General features: G+C 46.4%; 1 protein-coding gene across 1 annotated transcript in view; it reads left to right on the top strand.

Annotated features, from left to right (window-relative positions):
- PRDM16 (PR/SET domain 16) overlaps positions 1-18,460 on the top strand; it is a 192,705-nt gene that overhangs the window by 35,482 nt on the left and 138,763 nt on the right. Inside the window, exon 3 of the mRNA XM_053962963.1 lies at positions 9,870-9,920. Within this exon, the coding sequence (XP_053818938.1) occupies positions 9,870-9,920 (51 nt within the window). The remainder of the gene's footprint in view (positions 1-9,869; positions 9,921-18,460) is intronic.

Genomic DNA, 18,460 nt, shown 5'->3' with positions numbered 1-18,460 from the left:
CATCATCTCAGGAGTTCTCAGCACATCCTTCACTTCTAATCAGGGGGTTCCAGTCACCCAAAACCCATGGAAAAAAAAAAAGCAAAACCTTATTTCCATTTGGACTCCCTGAATTCCAGTCTCAAGAAAATGCCTTGAAATTGCCACCCACTCTCTGTCTGCCCGATTAAATAAAATATTGACCTTTTCCAAACACAATATTATCATTCCAAGCATAATATTATCCAGTCCTGTCTGAGATTGTTTCTACAGCTCTTAAAAGGGAGCTCACCTGGCAGCCCTATCAATTCAGATAAAACAGCTCTGTGTGCCTTCCCAATAAAAAGCTGATTGTGCTGGTGTCTGAAGCTGGGCCATGGAATAATTCCCCATTAACTTCTCTTTCTAGAGAGCATCATTTGCTCAATATCACTTCTGAATAAAGGGAGGCAAAATGCTGTTCTGTCCCTCTCCTGCTCTCTTTGCCTGCACAGAGTGGTGGCACAGGGAGATCCTCTCCAGGTTCACTCTCCACCTCAAAGTCCTTCCTCCATCTCTGAGCAGCTTCAGGACAAGGGGCACACACAACAGCAAAGTTAGCCTTGTGGTTAGCATGGAAAAGAAACACCCCAGCACAGGGAATTCTCCTCCTGCTCAGAGCCCAGATCTGCAGTTCTTCGTTTATTTGCTAAATTAAATGAGAGTTAAGTGATGTAAAGTTCCCTCAAGGCCCCTGTGAGAGGCTCCTGTGGTGGCTGCACAGGTCTCCATCTTCTTTTCCTTTTGGAAACGCTCATCCTCGTGAAGGAGCCCGGAATACCCACACCTTTCCCCCAAAAAACCAGCACTCGAGCACCTCCAAGGAAGGCTCATGTTTCTCTTCCAGTTCCCGGCTTTAATGGCCCATTTTTCTTCCTGCCTCGCCCTGCCTGCTGATGACCTTGTCATGTTAAAGTGACAGTGAGCTTATCCTGCTGATGGGTATCAAGCTGACATTTCCCATCCCTTCTGTCCTCGTGCCAGGCAGGGATGCATTCCCAGCCAGCCCCTTTCCCTCCTGCCTCTCCCAGCTCGGGCAGAGAAGCCAAGCTGCCAAATGAGACAGGGGAGGAGGAAAACCTCAGCATTTCCCACTCCAGACTCGAGGAATTGCTGGGAATGCTGCACGTTGGAGTGATTTCCCTCCAAGTGTGATTGATGACCCCAGCGCGGATTTTGCGCTCCGCTGCCCGGCCGGGGTGACACCAGGGCTGCTACTGGGATGGAACTGGGGAGCAGCTCCAGAGCTGCTGCTTGCTGGGGGTTGGCAGATTCTGTGTGGGAATGTAGTGAATTGCAAGCTGGTTTTTCTGTTTGTGTTTGTGATTTGACATGTGGGGCACTGGAGCACTCAGGGAAGTTGTGCAATGCCGGGGCAGAGGCAGGACTTGGCTTCTGAACCAAGATACTCCTTATTGACCCTTTGGATGTGGTAAAACAATTCATAACTCTTATCACTCTTTGGAGGCTGTAGGAAGAGAATGAAATGAGGTCATTTTTCTCTGTTCTTTCTCAAATTTTTAGCTGCCTGATGATTGCATTTAAGTAGGGATGGAGGCTGTCATTCAGCACAGGGAGGTGGGAGAAGCCAGAGACAGCTGCTCTGTGTCTTGAGACCTGAAGGAGAAAATATTTTATCTTGGAACATCTCATCCTCGTCCTTCTCCTTGGCACCTGTTAGCCAGGAGGGATGGAAGTGCTGAGGTTTTCCTCCTTCCCTGATACTGGTGCCAATCAATGCATCAGTGGCAAGACCTCGTCTGTGATGAAGGGAATTCTGTGAGAAAAAATAAATAGTGTTGATGATGCCACAAAGGGCTGAAGGTACTGAACCTCTGCTCTCCCTGTAGGGAGAAGGGAGCTTCTGGAAAGGACATTCCAACAGAGCTGGGAGTCACCCCAGAGACACCAAGAACGAGAGCTTGGGTGATCTTGGAGGCCTTTTCCAACCAAAGTGATTCTGTGATGAGCAGAACCTCACCCAAACAGAGACATCAGTGGCTGGGGGTGAAATCATGAACAATTCCAAGGACTGGGTTGTGTCTTTGCTGAATCCATCCCAGCACTCCTTCCCTTGGGGCTGTTCCCTGGTCACACCAGGTGTGGCTGGACACGCATTGAGTGCACGGAGCTGCCTTCCCATGGATTTACCTGTCCTGGGTGGAAAAGCTGCAGTTTGAGATGAGCTGTGAGCTCCTGAGCCCAGCCCAGCGGTGCCCATCTGTCAGCCCTGGCACGTGTCAGCCCTGCCATGGTGGGATGATGCACAGCCCCTCTTTATTTACTTATGATTATTAGTGATCAGCTGAGCAAACGGGGGATCAATAGATGAACTACAGGGGAAGTTCATTTATATTATTCTGTCAATACCAAGGCCATTTTTATAACTAAAAAGGGTCGAGGACAAAAGATGGATGGCTCGTGGATGAATTTAACCATCCAATCCATTTACATCCCCACAAACAGCCTGGCTTTATCTGTTAACCAAAACATTGCACTTCACTCCTCAAGATGATTTTTTGCTGGGGTAATAAATAGCTCTGGCCACATTAAGTGATTGTGCAATGTGGGCCCGTGGCAGACAGAATTTAGAGTTGATGACCTTAAACTTCCACTCTACTGCTGTTTTCTCTGTGCTTACAGGGAAGATGTGGCTGCTTTGCAGTGCAAAAGTGCCTTGTGTCCAAAAATCTCATGTTTCATTTAATTTATTTAGCACAACAATCTGTGCCAGTCAGGTTTCAGATTGGAGATGAACAAACTGAGTAAATGAGGTACAATTTAATCCTTGCAACTTTTGTTTTAATCCTCAGACTGCACACACTACTCAGTGTGAGTAGTGTCTCTTTAATCTTTCCAGAATTCAGTTTTTATAATGGAATTTCTCTTTAGCAGAAAGGGAGTTGGAGGTAATACCTGCAACAGGGTTTTAAAAAGAAAATCATAATTAATTTAATTTTTTTTTTCCTCATGTGTACCATTACACATTTTTTTTCTGGGACAAAGTGAGCCAAATACCAGACTTGGAGGTTTGTGCTGTTAGCTGGGACTTGCTCTGCTTTCAGGGGTCACTGTCTGTTGCCCAAGGGGTGCAATGGGGGAGTGTTCACAGTGTAAATATTTCATCTCTGCTTCTGGGTCCTTTGAAACCTCATTCAGAGAATCCCAGCATGGTTTGGGTTGGGAGGAACCTTAAATCTCCTCTTTCCCCACCCCTATGGGCAGGGACACCTCCCACGAGCTGAGATTGCTCAGAGCTTCATCCTTCAACACTTCCAGGGATGGGATAATTCTGATTATTGGTAAAGCCTATTTTTTTTCCCTAATGGTGGCCACGAAGAGCTGGTTGTAAATGTGATGTTGGATTGCTGGGATGGAGGAAAAGAACAGCCAGAGGTTCCATGTGGAGCCATAGGAAAGGGAAAGGCATCTCCAGCTGGATCCACAGGCCAGGACTGAATGAACTCCATTTGATTTCAGCAAAACTGCCGAACGATCGAGTGAGTTTCTCATGCTCATTAACACTGGACTTTAAGAAGCCGATAAGAATGCAATATAAAATCAAAGAGCCCCTAAAGACTGCGAGATTATATTTAATACTCTCCTATCACCAGGCCCTGAGTGCTTGGCAGGAGAAACGGTGACATTTCCTAATCAGTCCCCTCTCCTGTTTGTCTTGGCTGGAAGTCTCGAGTCCTCAGCTCATTGAAGTCACTGCAAATTCTCTCCATTAGATCCTGTTTGACTTCCTGGTAGCTGCAGTTAACTCGATCCCAGTGGCACGGAGGAGTTCTGTCTCGAAAAATCAGTGATAAAAGTTGTGATGTGTATGGAAATCACGGGTTTGTGTTCTTTCTCCAAGTCTTTGTTCTTGAACATCCATTTTTCTTCACATTACCTCCCCCTGACATTTCCCTGAGGTACAAACACATTATTTCATACTGAAGGATGATTTAGGGATGTTCCTTTCTTTTGAACCCCACTCGGAACAACCTGCCCTGAGTCACCTCTGCAAACTGCATTTTGTTCTCCTGGGATTTAGAGGACAGGGAGGATTCCATAGAGGCCATGAGCAAGTGCAGAGGTGTTCCCTGCAGCAGATTTCCAGAAATTTTGGGCCGTGGATCCCTCTTAATTCCACACATTTCTCCCGCAGCACCGTTCCACCTTTTTGCCCAGGCTTCCAGCTGAAAAATAAATGGTTCTGAAATGGTCTGTGGAGTGGCACAGCTTTGCAGGCTGTTCCTGGGCCACAAACCACAGCTTGGCTGCTCCCCAGTGTTCCCAATTGTGCTGGGGTTGCCCTTAGCAGTGAATGGTTGGTTTATTCTTTCCACTCTTTTCAGCCCGTGGTTTGTTCCTTGCCAGTCAGAGCCGTGCTCTTCATCCTCCTTCCCTCACCAGCAAGGAGAGGAAATTCTTCCCCTCAGAGAAGAGCTTTCCTCCCTTCCCTCTCAATTCCAGGCACATTCACTTCAAATTCCCAAGGCAGGATATTGAAAATTTCCTTGAGTTAATAGGGCTCAGAGATTTGCTTACTATAGAAAAAATGGAAGATTTTGGTAAATTGTTGGCCAGAAAATGCTATAAACCCCCTGCATTTTAACAATAGGGCTGAAAGACTAAATGTTTACATGCTGAAATGGTTTTCTCTGGGTTTCTTCCACGTCTGGTTTTGCTACAGATGCACATCAGTGCTGTGGCTCTGTGGGTTGTTGGCTGTTTGAATACATATATATATATATATATATATAAATATACATATGAAGATCTTGGAGGAGAGAAGCTTTGGGGTCTTCCAGTACCTGAAGGGATCCCCCAGCAAAGATGGAGAGAGGCTGGAGGGATGAGATCAGTGGGGAATGGCTTCAAAGAGGAGAAGTTGAAGAGGAGAAGTTGAAACTTCTCCTTGCAAGAGGAGAAGTTTAGGTGGATATTGGGAAGGAATTCCTCCCTGGGAGGGTGCTGAGCCCTGGCAAGGCCAGCCTGGACAGGACTTGGAGCAACCTGAGACAGTGGAAGGGGTCCCTGCCCATGGCAAGGGGTGGAACAAAATGTTCTTTGAGGCCCCTTCCAACCCAAACCAGTCTGAGATCGTATGATAATTGATATAAAATGATAAAGAATCTCTTCCCTGTGGAATTCCTGCTGTGGGTTCTGGTGCTCTGTGCCTGGGCTGGGTCCCACAAGGTGCTCTGTGCTCCTGGCCTATGGCCAGAAAAGCACTTAGGTGTGGAGACATTCCTGGTTCTGTTCATTTCACTGATACTTCTTGCCTAAATATGTGACTGGGCCGGGGCCAGCCCACTCAGGAGTTGGCAGGATAAAACTTTTAAGGGAATAATTAACGGGAATGATGAAGAGCAAGATTTGTAGCTTAATAACAGCGTTGTCTCCTGAGCTGGGGTGGAACAGAGGAGCAGGGAGGAGGTGAGGTGCTGGACAGGAGAGGTGCTCCCAAATGGTTTAACCTGCTCAGAAACCACGTCCTGCAGCTGGTGGGGACTGCTTGGGGCTGGAGTGAACTCTGCCAGCTCACAGGGGTGGATGTTGCTCAGCAGCTCGGCTGTGTGTGAGTGCCAGAGCTCCAGGCACAGGCTGGGATTGTTGGGGTGGCCCTCGTGGGCCCTTCCAGCTCAGGATATTCTGTGATTTTGTGACCTGAGACATTTTTTAAAGCCACGAGAGGCTGGCTGGAAGGAGCTGTTTGCTCTGCAGGTCGTGCTGTCCCTGGGTCCATGCAGACAACGGGGCCACCACGTCACAGACAAGCAGAGTAACTCTGCCATGAGCCCAGCTCTGAACAGCACAAACTGGGCACAGCAGGGCCAGAGCCTCTGCTTTCATCTGAAGTGTTCATGTGAACCTGTGTGCAAGTAAGAATCGCAGGCCCTTGGCTAATTTAAGGCAAAAGAAGAGTTTTCTCGTTCTTTTTCTGAACCAGCTGCGTGGTGAGGCAGATCTGAGATGGTGCAGGAGGCTCAGCCCGGGTTCCAGAGCTGGAAGGGATGTCCCCAGTGCCCTGACCAGGCAGGAGGGCTTGGGAAGGGCCAATGGCAAGGGCAGGTGCCCAGGCAGTGGGGGAAACCCTGAAGCTCACTCAGCTGTGAGCAGCACTGATGCCATCAGTGGTGTCCTGAGCTCTTACTGAAAAATCAGATAATAACAAAGACCAAGTTATTGAAAACAGTGCTGTTGTCTGCCTCCTGACCCCTGTGCCATTACTGGGCATTCTCTTCTCCTTGCAGCTCGGAGCAGATGTGGAAATATCCCTTTGAAATCCAGATTCAGGGAGATGCAGCAGGGGCAGGTTCCAGTCTGTCATCTTCAGAGTTTGCTGAATGTACCATGCCCTGCTGAAGGCATCAAGCCATGCCTGTTGAAGTTTGGGTTGGGTTTTTTTTTTTCCCCCTAAATGACAGTTTATCTGAGCTGGGGGAATGAATGGATAATGTTACTATTTACATAAGCTCATTGTGATCTGTCTCAGTAATGTAATCAAATTAGGGTTAACTGCAGCTGGAGAATGCCAGCTTGTAAACTGTTTTTCAAAAAGAATCACATGGTGTTCCCTGACATGTTTAGTATACACTCAGGGGGCTCTGCAAAAATTCTAGCACATCCCTAACTGGTGTATCTGAGGCAGGATCCTGGTGCCACCAATTCCCTGAGCCCAGGGAAGGAAAGGCAGAGAAATCCTCTCCAGCCCAGGCCCAAGGCACAGGCTCTCCTGACGTGGCTGCTGCTGACATGTTGTCTTTCCCCTGGCTAAAATCAACAGATCAGTTGATAGAAAAAGCATGTGGTGTAAATTCTGAGCACATTCAAGAACATCTGTGCTAAGTGCAGGAGTGCAGCCCACTGCACACGTCGAGCTCTATATTTAGTCTCGTGGCATTCGCATGAGATGAAGCCCAGCCTGGGCTAAAAATTACCCAATGAGCAGATTTTCAAAGTATCTTGTTATTCTTCTTAATAAACATCACATCTGGGCCTTGCTTTGCCTGGTTCTGCCTCTCCCCTCTGAGCAGGAGGTGCCGTGGACATCCCGGTGTTGCACCACCCCCTTCCCATGTGCTGTGGAGGGTGGAATCCCAGGATGGGCTCTGCTCCAGGGCACCTGGTGTGGCTGTTGGGTTGCTGTCTGGTCACACAGGTGTTTATTCCACACTGGGAATGCAGCAGGACAATTCTGAGGTTCCCTCCAGCTCCCTGGAAGGTTTCTGAAGGCTCATTCGGAGCCCTGGCAGTGGCTGGGCAAGGGGAGGTTTGGAATTCTGGCCTCTGCTCCTCCACAGACACCCCACGTGGATGGGGCCAACACCATCCCAAGCTGCCAACCTGCTCAGCTGGAGTGGGAAAATGGGACATTCAGGGCACTGGGCTGTGGGACGTGTCCAAGCCAATGCAGGTAGAGCTCAGCCCACAATAACACCTTGGACATATTTTTTTTTTTTTTTAATCAGGTGTAAAGAAAGGATGAAATATTTAATCTGAACCAGTTCCTACTCTCCCACTACTGCTAAAATGCCTTTTCATCCATAAAATCACAGAACTGTTAAAGCTGGAAAAGACCTTTACGATCATCAAGTCAGTGCAGCACCACCAGCCTGTTCACCACTAATTGTCCATGTTCTGATAGTTTGAGTGTGGAGATGGTTCCATCAAAATTAAAATTCTTTGTGATGTGGAGGAGTTCTTCCCCCAAAAGTTCTGTAATAGATGGGAGGTCAAAAAGGATTTCACCAAATATCAAAACTCAGCCATTTTCAAATACTCCAAACAAGCAGCAAGATCCTACAGAGGATTTTCTGCAAAATCACCATTTTTGAACATGGATTAAATCTTTTCACAGAAATTCTCTTCTCTAAGAACTTTGAAATTCAGGATGTGCTATGAATTGAAAAAGGGAAAAAAAAAAAAAAAAAGGTTTCAGAGAAGGAACTTGCCCCTTGAGCACAGCTCTGTCCAAACCAACAAAAGGAAGCTTGTGTTGGCATCTCGATTCCGACTCAGGAATTCCTGACTCTTAAGCCTGTTTATACAGGGCTCCACCACAGCCCAATTTGCACTTCATTGGAGTTTTCTTTCCCCTCCACGTTTATGGTGCTGCTGGACGGGTGGATTACACACTCCGACTGCACACACTTCTCTGATTGTATCCAAAGGCTTTTTGCATGTAATAATTACAGGGAAGTGTCTTCATTTGGAGGCAGCTTCGTCCCCGTGGATGTTCTGGAGTCGTTTTGCATTTCTGTGTCAGCTCTGAAAGCTTGATGGCCTAATTCTCCAAAGTTTTTGGGGATTGCTGGTTCCTGGTGAGCTCGCTGGGAGCAGTCAGCATTCCCTGGAAGCTTGGTGGCATCTTGGACAGGCAGGACGGATGCTTAACTCCAGTCATTCACGGGGCTGTCAGGGTGTTCCAGGGCAGGAACACAGAATTTTATGGCTCTGGGATTTGCCTCTTGATCCTATTTGCTCTCAGCTACTTTGGAAACCGCAGTTTCAACGTCCATTAGAGCTGGTGTAAAGCACGGAATGGTTTGGGGTTCTTCCCATGGAAACACAGCCCCTTGTTAGTGCAGCTGAGCTGCAGATTTGGCAATGGGTTGGAAATTTGTAAATCAGTCGATCTCACCTGGGTATGGCCAAAGAGGGCCCGGAGCTTCGTGCCAAACTCTCAGCTGCTAAAATGCAATGGAGCCTCTCCTCTCCTCTCCTCTCCTCTCCTCTCCTCTCCTCTCCTCTCCTCTCCTCTCCTCTCCTCTCCTCTCCTCTCCTCTCCTCTCCTCTCCTCTCCTCTCCTCTCCTCTCCTCTCCTCTCCTCTCCTCTCCTCTCCTCTCCTCTCCTCTCCTCTCCTCTCCTCTCCTCTCCTCTCCTCTCCTCTCCTCTCCTCTCCTCTCCTCTCCTCTCCTCTCCTCTCCTCTCCTCTCCTCTCCTCTCCTCTCCTCTCCTCTCCTCTCCTCTCCTCTCCTCTCCTCTCCTCTCCTCTCCTCTCCTCTCCTCTCCTCTCCTCTCCTCTCCTCTCCTCTCCTCTCCTCTCCTCTCCTTTTCCTGAATTTCCCTGAACTTCTCTTCCCTGAACTTCGCTGAACTTCCCTGAACTTCCTTAAGCATCCCTGAACTTCCCTTCCCCATTTTAACCTACATTTCCTTCCATATTTGTCTCTCTTGGAGGTTTTTCCTGCTCTTTGGCAGCCAAACCACCTCCCCCGGCTCCGGGAGCCTCGAGCCCCCCGAGCACCCCTTGGGTGCCTGTTTGACCTCAGCCACCCCAGATCCCCCCAGAGCTCCGGGAGCCGCTGGAATTCCCTCGATCAGGTCCCTTCCCGGTGTGTTTACCCTGCAGGGGGATCCAGGGTGATGCAGAGTTGAGGTACTTGACCTCCCCGAATGCCCGCTGACCTGGAGCTAATCTGAGGTGGAGCACAGCAGCGATTTAATGACTTGTTCCACCACACCTCGGCTGGAGGGGGAATTAGAGAGCGCTGGGGGGCCGGAGCATCCCGGGATCTGCCAGAGGGACTCAGCTCTGGAAATCCTGTGGGTGCCTGTTCCCTTGTTGTCCACACCCATCCTTGTCTGCCAAACCTAAGGGAATTATTCACAGAAGTGACAGAAAACCTTAAAATATAAATGACAGTTGTGGTGAAAACGCTTCATCGAACTTCCCAAACATCTGGGTGCATTATTATCAATAATATTATCATTGGCCATTATTATCAATAATATTATATTTATTCATTCTGCTCCTCATCATCATAACAACAGCAATATGAATCTCTATTTTTTTATAGCATTCTTAGTTGCAACACAACTGACTTTGGTTTCTATTCTGTTTTTTCCTTAGCAAATACTGACTGATCCCGAGGTGACCGCCCAGGAGGGCAATATAAAAAAGGTAGGACATGGCTCAGTCTTCTGGGAGTTGTTTTATTCCCTGGCTTGGAAATGCACCCGGGCACTTTTCCTCCACTTTTGAACCAAGGTGTTGATGGCAATAACGTCGTAAAAGTTTTCCAGTGTTTGCTGTTGCTTTTTTGGATTAAGTGTTGTGGTTCTGTTGGCGTATTTTCCTGTCTTTTTGTCATTCCAGTCATTATGAAAGAGAAAATAATAGTTTGAGGTGTTCCTTGATTCAGCTACAACACAAACAGCTGCCAGGCCAAAGCGAAAAACCTCATTTACCTCTCTTCCAGTAAAAGAAAATGTTGGTCCTTTGTTAAAAGTGCTAAATTTTTGGAGGTCACTTCAGCATCAAATGTGGCTTACGTGAAGTCCAAGGGAAAAGGAATGGGTCTGTGCAAGGATAAAATTCAGCCCATGTGATGCATTAGTGGTGCTTTTCATCACATTGTGGGGCTCCAGCTGTAACAGTGACCAGAGAAAACGTGTTCCACACTCAGCCCAGCTGCACAAATGTCTCCACTGGAGCTGGGAGGCAGCCTCAGCACAACATATTTGGGCAGCTCGTAGGGTTGGGGTTACCCTCAGAAGCACTGAAATGAGGTTTTATTCCATGTGGATATGTTGGTTAACAGCTTTGCTGATTAAAGATTTACAAGTTGGGTTTGATTAGAGCTTCTCAACAGCTGTAGCTTGTGTGTCCTCTCTGAAATAAGGAGCTGGTTGTGACTCCTTTTATGTGCAGTTGTCTTATAAAGGATGTTCACAGCCCTGTTTGTGAATTTTTTGGGAGTGGGAAATCTCTGAGGCTGGCCCTTGCCACAGCTGCCATTGCTGCTCATCCTTCAGGCCTTGCTGCTTCTCCACTCTTAAAACTAAAAGGAATCCCTCAGCCAAACAGAGTGAAACACAATCCTTGCCAGGCTCCAGAGAAGTCAGACTGGGAAAAGGGATTTAGACACGTGTCCACTATGGCCTGTTCTATTCTTACCATGTTAAAAAATAAAAAATCAGGTTTTATTTGCAAGGCTCCCAAGAGGAAGCATCCTCTGAGTGCCCCGTGACCTCGCCAGGGACCTGTGGCAACAAGGCTGAACTTTTTACCTTGGGCACCCCCATAACTCATGGGGTGTCTGTCCCTGCCTCTGTGGGATCCTTTTGTCTGGACAGACGTGGTGACAAGGTGGCAGGTTCTCATTATCCCCACACAGCTCGCACAAGGATGGAGGGAATTCTCCATGGCTCAGCTGATTCTTATTCAGTCTTTAATTACGATATCCCAAATGAACTCTCCATCCCCACCTCCAGGATCTGCATTACCCCAAAGAGAGCAGGAGTTGGGTGAAACAGGGGAAAAACGAGACTGGCAGTTTCATATGCTCAATCCATGGGTCTATATTTAAACTTTGTGCTTTTATTTCAAGGGGGATTGTTACAAAAACTGCAGGTCTTTGAAAAATGCCGTGTCCTTAAATATTTCCCCGTGCAGCAGGTATAAAACTGGACAATTGTGATATTTGACAAGGGGGGAAGGCCCGGCCTTCCACTTGTGTCTTTTAAATGCATTGTAGAGAAGCACTAGTGGGAGTTTATGAGGTGATAAATTTATTGAAGGATGGGCAGTAGGGTTTTACAGCTGGGGTAAAGGAGGTCAGAGCAGTAAGGTAAAGAGTTCAAGTCTAAACTTTATGGCTTGTGAAAAGACTACTGCGAGACAGCTTCTCAGTCAGGAGAAAATGAAAACTAAAGAATGAGAAATCACTCCGGACAATTTTTGTAGGATCTCTCAATTGTTTGGAAGTAGCACTCTGGCATTTGGCTCCAGTGGCACAAAACCCTCTCGGGAGCAGATTTCCTTTTCCAGCCTCTCTAAATCATTCAGTTGTCATATCCCTGAAGACACAATAGTTGAGATTTGACTTCAATTTATTCCTATTCCTTCAGAGATGAGTTGGTGGTGAGAAGGTGACTGAAGACAAATGTAACTGGAGTGGGTGGCCTGATTTAAACTGGGAGGGGAGGAAATCGGAGCTGCAGAGACCATAATTTCAGTGGCTCTTTTGACTGCTGCACCACAGGTTCAGAATTGGGCACTAACAAGGACTAGAAAGAGCAAAAAAAAAAAAAAATATCCAGAATGCAGAGGAAAAACCTGCAAAACCAGGAAAAGGCAGGGAAGGGAAGGTGATAGCAGTGAGAGGTGTAGGGAGATGTGCATGAAGCAACCTCTGCTTAAAACTGACCCCAGACCTATCTCTGCTCTTAAGCTCCCAGGAAAAAAACACTCTTTTACATAACTTTAATGAAATGAAAGGCAGGGAAAAGTCTGCAGCAGAGCAGGGCCTGTTTTGCAGTGGAATAAAACAGGCTCTTTTTGGCTTGGAGCACAAAGAATAAGGATTTCTCACTAGATCTAGTATTGTTTGGTTCGTGTTACTGTTATTTCTGCTGGGACCACTAACACCACAAAGCTGATTTCTTTGTTAGAGGCTGTCTGACAGGAATAATTCGATGTCATTGAAGGACCCATATCCAGGATCATTTTTTATATCTGTGCTGCTCCATGGATTGAAATGTGGTGTATACCTAATGAGCTTTCCTTGTATCACCTTTGCTTGCTGATACTTAGTTTAACTTAGACAAATACACAAGAGCTCCTCATCCTGTTTGTTTCATTTTAAATCATCACTGGTGGAAGCAATATTAAAACACAAAAGTCACTTATTTTAGTTATTTCAGTGACCTGAATGAGGACACTCGGAGATAAAAATATGAGTAATACCTGTGGGTTTATTGTCCCCAGCTCCCAAATGTCTTTTTTCCCAGCCCACATCCTTGCACTCTGTTTATTTTTCTTAGAAAGCAGCTCAGTGTCCTCTCCCTCTGAATTTTCCAAGCTTCTCCACCGCATTTAATAAACTGAGCAAACACCTTGTTGTCATTGTCACCGTCCCCGTTGTCATTTTGCTTTAACTTTGAGCTGAAAGATTTCTACTTCCTCCAGCAGGAAGCAAGGCCTGTGCCCATTACACACCAGCTTTTTTTTTTTTTTTTTTTTTTTTTTTTTCCCATGTAGATGCATTTCTCTCCCCTCCAAGGGTCACTTTGGATGAGGGTTCCAGAATGCTGGGGAAGGATTCTCTGTGTGTGCAGAGCTCCCAGCCAACCTCCCCGGGCCGGGCTGTTTTTCTGACCGTGGTGACAAGGGACCTCAGGGACTTCTCTCTCCAGTAGACTCTCTATTTAGTTTCTGTTTACTTAGAGGGAATAGCCTGAGGGGCTACTGGAGAGAAAACATCTGTGGGAGATAATCTATAGAGTTATCTATCTATCACTCTTGTCGACCCTGTCTCCCCTGAGAGCAAGCTGAGAGACTTGTAATAAAAAGGCATCGCTGAAGAGGCTTTAGGGACAAATAAAGAGACATGTTAAGGGCCAGCTGAAAAAGGATAGAAGACATTATTAAAGCTCAATAGCCGTCTTATCAAAATCCAATAGGATAGGCATTTGGCAAAAGGCTTTAAATTTATTCTTTGACTTTCTGGAGAGCTTGAATTTATCCATTAACAAGAATGTGCTGCACGGGGAGCGGGAGATGCTATCGGCTTCAAAAGGGTTGGATTCAATCTGGTATTGTGCAAAACACAACAAAAACTGAAGACAAAACCAATTTTCCCCCCTCCTCTGGCTGGCCTCATTCCTACATTGCCAAATATTAGAAGCTGTAAATATAATGCTGATGAGGCTGTGGGGGTAAAAGCAATTTAAGCAGAACGATTCTTCTGTGCTCACAAATCACACAGATTTATTATTAAAAATAAAGTGAATTTTAGAAAACTGAGTGTGACCAGAAATTTTGGCCTTTTAAAAAAGCATCAAGCAGCAAACAAGAAGCCCAGGTACGAGGAAAGCTTTCAGCTCTAAAGCAAAAGCAAAACCCCAACGAGTGTTTTGCTGCTGCAGATGCGGAGAGCGGGATGGGGCCATAAATCTCCCCGGGTTTATTATTATATCCAAAATGCTACAGGTCACAGGAACCATCTGATACTTCAGGAGCACATTGTTCGCGCGGGGATGATTGATTGATAATTATGATAATTTGCAAAATGATTATTTGGGTATTATGGCCGCGGCCTGTCCCGCCGGGTCGCTGTGAAGACATTTTCTATATCACGGGGCCGTCAGGAATGGCCTCTGGCAAGGAGGGATGTGGAGAGGTCTGGCCGGGCTCTCCCGGCGGGATCTGGGGGGCTGATGAATGATGACCCAGAGGAGTAAGAAATCAGACTTCAATAAGCAGTCAGGAAGGTAGTTAGGGAAGAGCAAGGGAGCTGCTCACTGTCTTTTGTGCAGCAATTACTGGGCAGGACAAACCCCCCCAGGCCTGAGCCTTGTGCACCCCGAGAGAGCAAATTGCAGATTTGAACCTGGATTTGCAGTTTTTGAAATTTCACACTTGAACCCAGATTTGCAATTTCTCAAATTGCAGATTTGAACTTGGATTTGCAATTATTCAAATTGCAGATTTGCACCCGGATCTGATTTGAACCTGGATTTGCAGTTTTTCAAATTTCAGATTTGAACCCGGATCTGCAGTTTCTCAAATTGCAGATTTGAACCCGAATTTGTAATTTTTCAAATTGCAGATTTGAACCCGGATGTGTAATTTCTCAAATTGCAGATTTGCACCCGGATCTGATTTGAACCTGGATTTGCAGTTTCTCAAATTGCAGATTTGAACCCAGATTTGTAATTTCTCAAATTGCAGATTTGAACCCGGCCTGCTCCGAGTTGCTGCCTTTGCAGCACAAATTGCATTTCTGCACTTAGCAGGGATATATTATCATATTATCCCCAGCTCGTGGAAGGTGTTCCAAAACTCTCAGTGAGGATATCCCACAGATTTCTGTGAGTTTTCTTCACTTTCCTGTGCATTGAAGAATCACCCCCTACACTTTGTGCACAATCCTCATCCTGGCTGAGAATTTACACAGAACTGGGTGTTAAAGATGCTCCACAACAATCCCAGATTTGGGGGCTAAAGCCCCATTTCTCCAGGGCTGCTGCTTCACAGTTGCTACTTAAAAAAGAGCTTTAATTTGCTTGTTTTATAGGTTGTATCTTTATGAAATAAAGGTATATTTAGCAGCCACAAACACAGGCAGCTTTGAGTTGATTTTTATAATCTTTTCCTGAATAGACTTGCGTCATTCCAATAAGCCCTGGACAAAAGAGTGGACAGTTGTCTGAGAGTCTTTTTTATAACATTTCTCTCTTTCTATTGTTAGAGAGCTGCTAATAAAAGAACCAGGAGTCCATTAATTCAGTGAATGAACATATAGTAAAGTCAGTTCCCTCTTGAGAACAATAATGTTGCGGTCAGCTTAGGTTTCCATGGAAACTAAGTACTTCTAAGAAGTTTGCATCCTTGATTTTGCTGAAATGAAGCATGTAAAGTAAAAAAAAAAGGTGTAAGGCTGGCACGGAAAAGTCGGCAAAGAAAGTGATGGTTAAATTATTTTGCAGGAATAACATTGTATGTTGAATTTCTGTGATACAGATGTTTGGGCTGGGTTGTTTAGTGAGTGTGGGTATGAGAAATGGCTCCATGAAGAGATCTCGGGGGGTTTCGAGCCCATAAATCAGGCCAAGTTAAGAGGACTGGCAGTGGTTAAGTTTGCTCTCTCCATATCTGCAGAACGCTGAGGCAGCCCCAGGCACGGCGCAGTGCCTGTCCCAGGGCTCCCACACCCGCAGGTATGAAGGGGTTAATGGCAATTTCCCATTTCTCCCTGGCAAATAATGTGGATTTTGGGGACGGTGTGAACACCTCAGTTCTAAATAAGATCTTTCTGTGACTTGAGCTGGTTCTTCTCCTCCTCTGCCCGGTGCAAACCCCGGAGCTGCGATGTCGAGCTGTTCCCCAGCGCTGATTTATAAGCTGTGTCTGATTGCCCTGCATTGCTGGGGCTGAGGAGGTGTCCAAAACGTGCTGCTGAGCTGCTCACACACACGGCTCCGGTGACACACGGCTGCAGTGAGCAGCATCCCCTCAGATAAAAGTGCCCCTGAACTCCAGGCAGATTTAGGAGAGGCCACCTTGTCGTCTTGATGCATCCCAAGCGCAGACACACAGACTTTGGGCTGGGCTGGAGTTAGAAACTGCATTTCTGTGGAGGTCAGAAGACAGGTGGCTGCTGCCTTGGCAAAAGAAATGATTTAGAATCCTTCCCTGGGAGGGTGGGCAGGCCCTGGCACAGGCTGCCCAGAGAAGCTGTGATCCCTGGAAGTGCCCAAGGCCAGGCTGGACAGGGCTTGGGACAGTGGAAGGTGGAACAAAATGATCTTTAAGGTCCAACCCAAACCATTCCATGGTTCTGTGATCAGGGCACAAGGGAGACCCATTAAGGCATTTTGGCTGAGTAATCAGTTATGCTAATAACGCATGCAAATTCAACATTCATAAACTTTTTTTGTAACCAAGAGTTTCCTAAATAATCTGAAACCCTCACATGCTCCCTTTGCTTGGGGTTTGTGGGAATGATTACACATTTAACAGTTTGAACACAAATTAAGAGTTTGAACACAAATTAAGAGTTTCAACACAAATTAATGAGCTTAAACACAAATTAACAGTTTTAACACTTCTCCCTCAATCCTCCTTTTCTCTCTGTGTCTATAAAATTCATTTCAGTGCTCCCCTGTTAAAAGCCACGTGCACTGTCATACATGAAATGCCAATACCCAGCGCTGCTGCTTATCCACTCACATCCGATGTGTTTTTAATTGTTTGCATCAGGAGCCCAGGCTCCTTTTCCCTGCTAACCAAAGCGAGGGGCTGGCATTTCCACCCCGCCAGTGAAACAATATTCTGGATGATTAGGAGGCATTACAGCCCCGGCTCAGTTTGAAAATGCCAGAATGCCCCAGAGATCCCCATGAATCTGCTGCCAGCCGGCCCCTGTCAGAGCTGAAGGCAGCACTGTCTGGAGCCCAAAATCAACTTCAGGAAGGTCATGTGAAAGAAAATCCTCAGTCATCAGGAAGCCCTTGGCCCCGTGGCCTTTCTGACATTTTCTGACAAACCTTAAATCACCAGAGTAGACAAAACATCACAAATTTTGGAATGATAGCCTGTGGGATTTGGGGGCTGTGTGGTAACTTGGAAGGTAACACACACACACAGAGCCCCCTCCCCTCCCTCTGCTCTGCAATTCCTCCTCGGATGCTGAGCCGAGTGTGCCACGAGGGTTGTGCTGGGATCAGGTGCTGGAATCGGGTCTGGATGCAGCAGGGTGGGGTGGCAGCTGATGCAGCAGCAGAGGAAGGAGCTGCCCTGTGCCAGCTCCAGGCTTTTCCGTGGAACAGGGAATATTCCTCAGTGTGGGAGGTGGGATCTCTCCCAGGACAGGCTCCTGTTCCAGTGGGGAGTCTGGAATTGGGTTTTATTGTGCGGTTCCGTACCTTAGAGAAGGCAGACGGCTCCATGAAGGTCACCTGGGATGCTGAGGGGTGTGCAGGATTGGGTTAATCCCACTGGAAGGAGAATTTGGGTCAGGTTTGAGCCTCTTGGAGCTCCCTGGATAAAGAGGAAAACCTGGGCAGCAGCTGGGGAGGGAGGAAAGGGGAGGGTGGGGGTGAGTAACACCACAGTGACTTGAGGCTGGGTCCAGCCCCAATGGTGCTGCTGCAAAAATGAAAGCCAGGATGCAGAGAACTGGGTGAACAATAATTACAATAAATATACATAACATAACAAAAAAAAAAACCCTTTTTAATTTTTTTTTTCATATTTTGTTCTAGAAATAAATCAAGGCTCTGCAGAGCAGTGAAGGTGGGACGGTTGTCCCACAGGGACAACAAGATATATTGATATATTTTGATTTTAGATTCTATAGGATTTCTATGAGATGTTAAAACACATGTTCTGGGGAAAAAAAAAAAAAACCAACCCAACCAAGTTTATTTTTCACAGGACACTTTGGGGAGAAAAATAAAGGGAAGTAATCACCAGAAGTCAGCTCCTCTGTGATGTTCAGTGGTGCCTTCCCTCTGGAAATTTCAGCTCTGTAAACATGTATACAACTATATATAAAAATATAGATATAATAATAATAGTAGCAGCAGGAGGAGTCTAAATTATGTGCTTAAATCCTTTCTTGGCTAACCCAAGCAATTCTTTTTTTTTTATTACTTTTTCCCCTCCTTATTTTAGACTGTAACATAGAATATAGACCAGAAATACCAAAAGCTGTGGAATAGATTAGAAACTCATTTATAAACTTCAGAGGAACTTTTTCTCCTGCTTGATGTGACCTTATAAGTAACTGAAATTAAGAAATCTTCTGTCATCTGGAGGCATCCCCTCTGCTAATCTTCTGGAGTTAGCTGATTGTTTTAGGGATTTGTTGCCATGAATTCTAGCCTTGGGGAGGTGAATTTGCTACCCAGCATTTTTCCAGCTCATTAATAACTGCTGCAGAGATAGTTCTGCACTGCTGCTGTCAGGACATCTTAGCCCCTGCTTGGTGCAAT

This window comes from Vidua chalybeata, chromosome 22 (genome assembly GCF_026979565.1).
Source record: "Vidua chalybeata isolate OUT-0048 chromosome 22, bVidCha1 merged haplotype, whole genome shotgun sequence".
NCBI classification, from domain to species: domain Eukaryota; kingdom Metazoa; phylum Chordata; class Aves; order Passeriformes; family Viduidae; genus Vidua; species Vidua chalybeata.
The sequence above is the reverse complement of the archived record's forward strand: the minus strand, read 5'-3'. Positions and strand labels throughout refer to the sequence as shown.